At 39.1% G+C, this 5,059-nt stretch overlaps 1 protein-coding gene across 1 annotated transcript in view; it reads left to right on the forward strand.

Annotated features, from left to right (window-relative positions):
• The window catches only part of LOC108789591 (chymotrypsinogen 2-like), a 9,099-nt gene extending 4,251 nt beyond the window's left edge, over positions 1–4,848 (forward strand). Inside the window, exons 4-7 of the mRNA XM_018559648.1 lie at positions 934–1,012; positions 1,827–2,007; positions 3,861–3,994; positions 4,684–4,848. Of these exons, the coding sequence (XP_018415150.1) occupies positions 934–1,012; positions 1,827–2,007; positions 3,861–3,994; positions 4,684–4,845 (556 nt within the window). The 3' untranslated portion in view covers positions 4,846–4,848. The remainder of the gene's footprint in view (positions 1–933; positions 1,013–1,826; positions 2,008–3,860; positions 3,995–4,683) is intronic.
• Positions 4,849–5,059: the final 211 nt, after the last annotated feature.

The following is a 5,059-nucleotide window of genomic DNA, read 5'->3' on the forward strand; positions in this document are numbered from 1 at the left end:
TTTATATTTTGTGCAGCAAACAAACAACACTTCTGATAAAAAGGATGGATTTGAGGTTCAAAAGGGCTTGTGGTTGAGAAAATCTTGTATGTGTATGAAATATGACTTAGTTTATTTGACTTTTCAGGACCTCACAGTGGTGTAATAGAATGAAGAGTCAGTGTTTTGGAATAGTGCTATGTAAGAAAAGTTTGGGTGACTGGAGTGGGTTCGGGCAAAAGTAGGACAGAAGGATCAAACAAAGAGGTGGGAAGGCACAAAGGCAGCTAACTTGTGTGATATCAAGGGGAGAAAACACCATCCATAGAAAAAGAATAAAGGACCGATGTATAAAGCAACAGTATGGCCTTCATGCGGCCATGCCACTGCTTGAAAAAAAATGGCATATTTATAAAACATAGCAGTATTCTTTACAAATATGCTTTGTGCTTGTTTCGGGACTCCGGAGCAAGTGGAGTGCTGTACAAATTAATGGAGGAAAAAAATATGTTTTAGCCAGGAGTAAAGCACAGTCACGTGACCTGTCATGTGACCAGCATCTCCTCCAATCAATGAAGTGGTAAGCTGAGAAAACACACCACATGCTCCAGAACACAGCCTGCAGTTTATGAAGGAATGAACAGAAAAGCAACCTTTATTCTGTCCGTAGTTTATATTATTCAGCTTTAAGTATTTCAAATGACAGAATAAGTTAGACGTCTTAACTTGCTTTCCTTTGGAAATGTGTGAAGCCAAAAAGGTCATTGATAAGAGTTTACATGATCTATGATCAATTGTTTCCTTCTCTAAATCCTCCATTTGGTAATGGGGAACACACGGTCATGTCAAATATTTCAGTTCTGCACCTGAAGCTCATTGTTTGCATTCTGTAATACACACCTGATAATGACCCCATGCACAAGATGTGTTCCAATTATGTATTTTGTTTTACAGAACTTCACACAGGGTTGTCTTGGGTGAATTTGATCAGCGTTCATCTGCTGAGAATGTTCAGGTTAAATCTATTGCCAAGGTACATTCCAAGTCTTGATTAAGATATTGCTATTTATTTATTTTTATTTGTTTGTACCCTTTGGCATTATGCCGACGTATAATATGCATGTTGCTTAGACCCTTTAAATTTGTTGGCAGTAGACTTCCAACATAACACATAATTCCTTATAAAATGCAGCATAACTTTAAAACATGGCTTTACAAACAGTATATATTATGCCAAGTATTCTTTACATTTGTTTTTTCACTTGTGTTAAATATTGATGCACAGATACCAAGTACCGTACAAGTACAAGTACTGATACATTGGCTACAGGGCTGCTAGGATTTGTGCATCCCTGTTTTAATGTATGATTTGTTGATATATATATATATTTATATTCATATGGGATGCACTGATACCATTTTTTCCAGACCAAGTACAAGTACCGATACTTGTCCTATTACTCACAGATACCAATTACTGATACCTTTTTTTTATTGTCATGTAACAGTTTGTCTAAAACAATACAGGCTAATGATTTCAGGACAGCGGTGGAGCACCAGGGCCCAGTCGCAGCTGCGACCCTGGTAGTTCTCGTCAAAATGGCAAGTATCGGCACTGGCATCTGAATTGGTATCGGTGCATCCTTAGTATTAATGCATGCTGAAAACTAGTGACTTGTTAGTTACTAGAGTGCTGGCTGATATGCTACTAGCTCACTGCAGCTCTCAAGAGTCAGCCCATTACCCTAGTGTGGGCTTAAGCTGCGTTTGATGTTTTACTCAGATAAATATGTAAAATGTGATATGTAGTCAGTAAGGTCTAACCACTCATACACAATATATTATAGGTCTTCAAACACCCACAATATAGCATGTTTACAATCAAGAATGACATCACTCTGATTAAGCTGGCGTCTCCTGTCACTCGACAACTACAAGTATCTCCTGTTTGTGTAGCAGAGGCAACAGATAACTTTGAAGGTGGTTTGAGATGTGTCACCACTGGATGGGGACTGACTGATTCTTCTGGTATGAACACACGTATTTTATTTAAATTAAAGACTAAATAGATGTATGCCCTAGTTAAAGGAACCCTTTTTATGTTAAAAACATGAGGCTGCCGTTGCTGAGCCCTCCCTCTGACAATACTAGTTGTTTGACTGTCATTGTGATCTCCTTTCCCCAATACTAAGTCACTGACTTGATAAGTGTTTGGATAAGGATGTCTGAATTTTCTCTGATTTTCCTGGGCTGTATCAGGTACATAAAAAGTACTGAAGCTAGTAGGTCAGCATGACAGCCAAGCAACCAGTAATTTTAAAGGTTGGTTAATAGTGGCAGTCTCCATAGTGTTGTCAGCCCAACTTCGCTCCGTTGAGTGCTCTACCCCAGAGGTCCCCCTCTGTATTTTATGTATTTGTTAAATACTTGTTTCAGAAGTATTCAGGCTGGTCACATGCCCTTTTTGGATACATGCTATGTCTCTTCTGAAATAAAACAAGCTTACTTCCCTTTTCGCAATCTTCTTTAGGATGTACACTGAGCCATGGAAGCATAGCCCAGTCTAGGCACACCTTGGTGCTGGAATTAATTCCCATGGGCATGCATGGGAGTTATGTCATCCACCGCTAATCTAGTTATGATGTTCCAAGACCAAGCACCCGGAAGAAGCTGACTTTAGTTCTGCTTTAAACCTCTGGTTGGGACTATTTTCTTTGAAAAAATACCTTGAGCTGGGCTTTAAATCGAAAGTGAACCTGTTTTAAAGTAGTATTAAACTCTCAAACTTTTTTTCAATAATGAATCCAGATTAAACAAATATGCATTGCCCAGCAAAGTATTTCTTCACATTTTTGCTCAAGCACTTACAGTCATCAGGTTTCTGAATAGCTTGGCTCCAACGGGCTCCATCTCTCTCTCAGCTCGGCTTCCCTAAACTTCCTGTCCAGTACAAGATCACAAGGGACAGCACAGTCTCCAGGACCTATCTATTCACTAGCCTGGAGAAGGAAAGAGGGAGGAAGGAGGAGTGAGTAGCAGGTGGGGGCAGAGTGTCCTGCCTTGATGTGTCTGTGTGTTTGTAGAGACACACACAGCTTACGAACACACATAAGGGTGACTGCATAAGACCCTGCAAGGGAAAAGAGCCCAAGGGCCCGTTCACACCATCTTTGTTCCTGGGGCAATGATATGAAACAGCAAAGGCAGCTGCTTTGCTGATCAGGTCCATCATGTGATAAGTATTTAATATTATTGCATCATATCACAGTTTTACAAAGGGTAAAAAATAAAAAGCAAACTTTTTAACATTTTGCATTAAAATAATGTTAACTTTAAATTCTCCCTATCAATACATACAAATAAACAATATAAACTGAGAGCAGCTACAACTCTACCTACTTTATCCTACTTTAGTTTCAGTGTTATTTAGCCACCCTACATATATGACTTTGTTACAATGAATGCTACAGGCCTGATTCATTAAAACTGGAGAAAAGGAAATGATCACACAATTGGAGTTGTCAATAGCAACTAGTCTTCTTTCATCTTTAATTTAAAAAATAAAAATAAAATACAGTAATTCTGATGGCTGTTATGAGCTACAATCCCAATTTCCTGCTTGTTTTGTCCCATTGTAACAGTATAGCTCCATTTTTATTTTCACAGAGTAGAGGACAATACAACCACACATAACATTATAGAGTTGTGAACATTTCTGACCAATACCAGCCTGTGTCTTTGCCCATAAAATGTAGTAAGTTGAGAAAGATAGTTTGCTTAAAAAATATAAGATTAAGGGACCTCTATGCACGTTCTTATAGAGAAAAAAATTGGAAAGCACAATGAATGTAAATGAGGTCCATGTTGCTTTCTCCTTACAGCAAGCCAAACCCCACCCAGGCTGCAGCAAGTAGCTCTTCCTCTTCTCACTAATACCGAATGCAAGAAATACTGGGGCAATAAAATCTATGATGTGATGGTCTGTGCTGGAGCTGATGGTGCCTCCTCTTGCATGGTAAGCTTACTCTGCATACAAATCATTTTTAATGATGATAACCATTGAAAGGACCTTTCCACCCAAAAAAGATATTTGCGTTATAAGTCATCAAATCCTGTCATTTTCTAGCATCTAATATGTCTTGGATGCCTCAAACTGAGATCTCCCTGCTATGGTTCCCTTTTCCTGACAACTTGGGAGCTTTGGTTGTTCCCACCCATCTTTGTGATCTCCAACCAATTTTTTTATTGTTTTGGGTAGAAAGTGGAAGGGTAGAACCTCTGACAGCATTTACTTCTTTTGGTGGCCCTCTTCAGATTTCCCCTCACTTCCTGTTCTGGTGACAATGTGTAATCAGGATAGTAAGTCAGGGAAACATCTACGAAGGAAACAGTCTGCATTAAAAAGCATTCTTAGTATAGATGGAGAAGGCTAGAGCCTAGTTAGGTATTGATTACGTCCACATGGGAGATTGACAGTAACTCACTTCCTGTTCAAGTGACATTGTTGGAAACAGGACATGAAGTGAGGGGAAATCCCTCAAATAAGGTTTCAAATAGTACAAAGAATGCTACAGAAGCTCTAACCCTCCACTGCTCTATCCAAAACTGGAAAAAATAGGCTGGTATTACTCTTTCAGTATTATCCATATTATGTCTGTTTTTTTGTCTCACAATAATGCTTACTGGACTCTATATAAATTTCAGGGTGACTCTGGTGGACCTCTTGTGTGCCAGAAGGAAGGAAGTTGGACATTGGTTGGCATTGTGTCCTGGGGAAGCTCCACTTGTTCTCCATCAACTCCTGGAGTATATGCACGAGTTACTGAACTCAGGGATTTCATTGACCAGACTATTGCTGCCAACTAAAGATGCTGCTGTAGTTCTGTCATTGTTTAAATAAAGTTAAATGAAGTTTTGAAGCAAATTGTGTCAATTTATTTTCTTGCAGTTCATATTGGTTTCCACTCTAAACAGAAACAAATTAGGTTGCCTTGCCCTATAGATCATTGTTCAGCAGTAAGAATTCCCTGTGTTCCACTGCTGATCTGTTGTTCGCAAAATACTTAACAGCACAGGGTAG

The sequence above is a fragment of the Nanorana parkeri genome, unplaced genomic scaffold, assembly GCF_000935625.1.
Source record: "Nanorana parkeri isolate BGI_ZX_2015 unplaced genomic scaffold, ASM93562v1 scaffold409, whole genome shotgun sequence".
In the NCBI taxonomy this organism is placed as follows: domain Eukaryota; kingdom Metazoa; phylum Chordata; class Amphibia; order Anura; family Dicroglossidae; genus Nanorana; species Nanorana parkeri.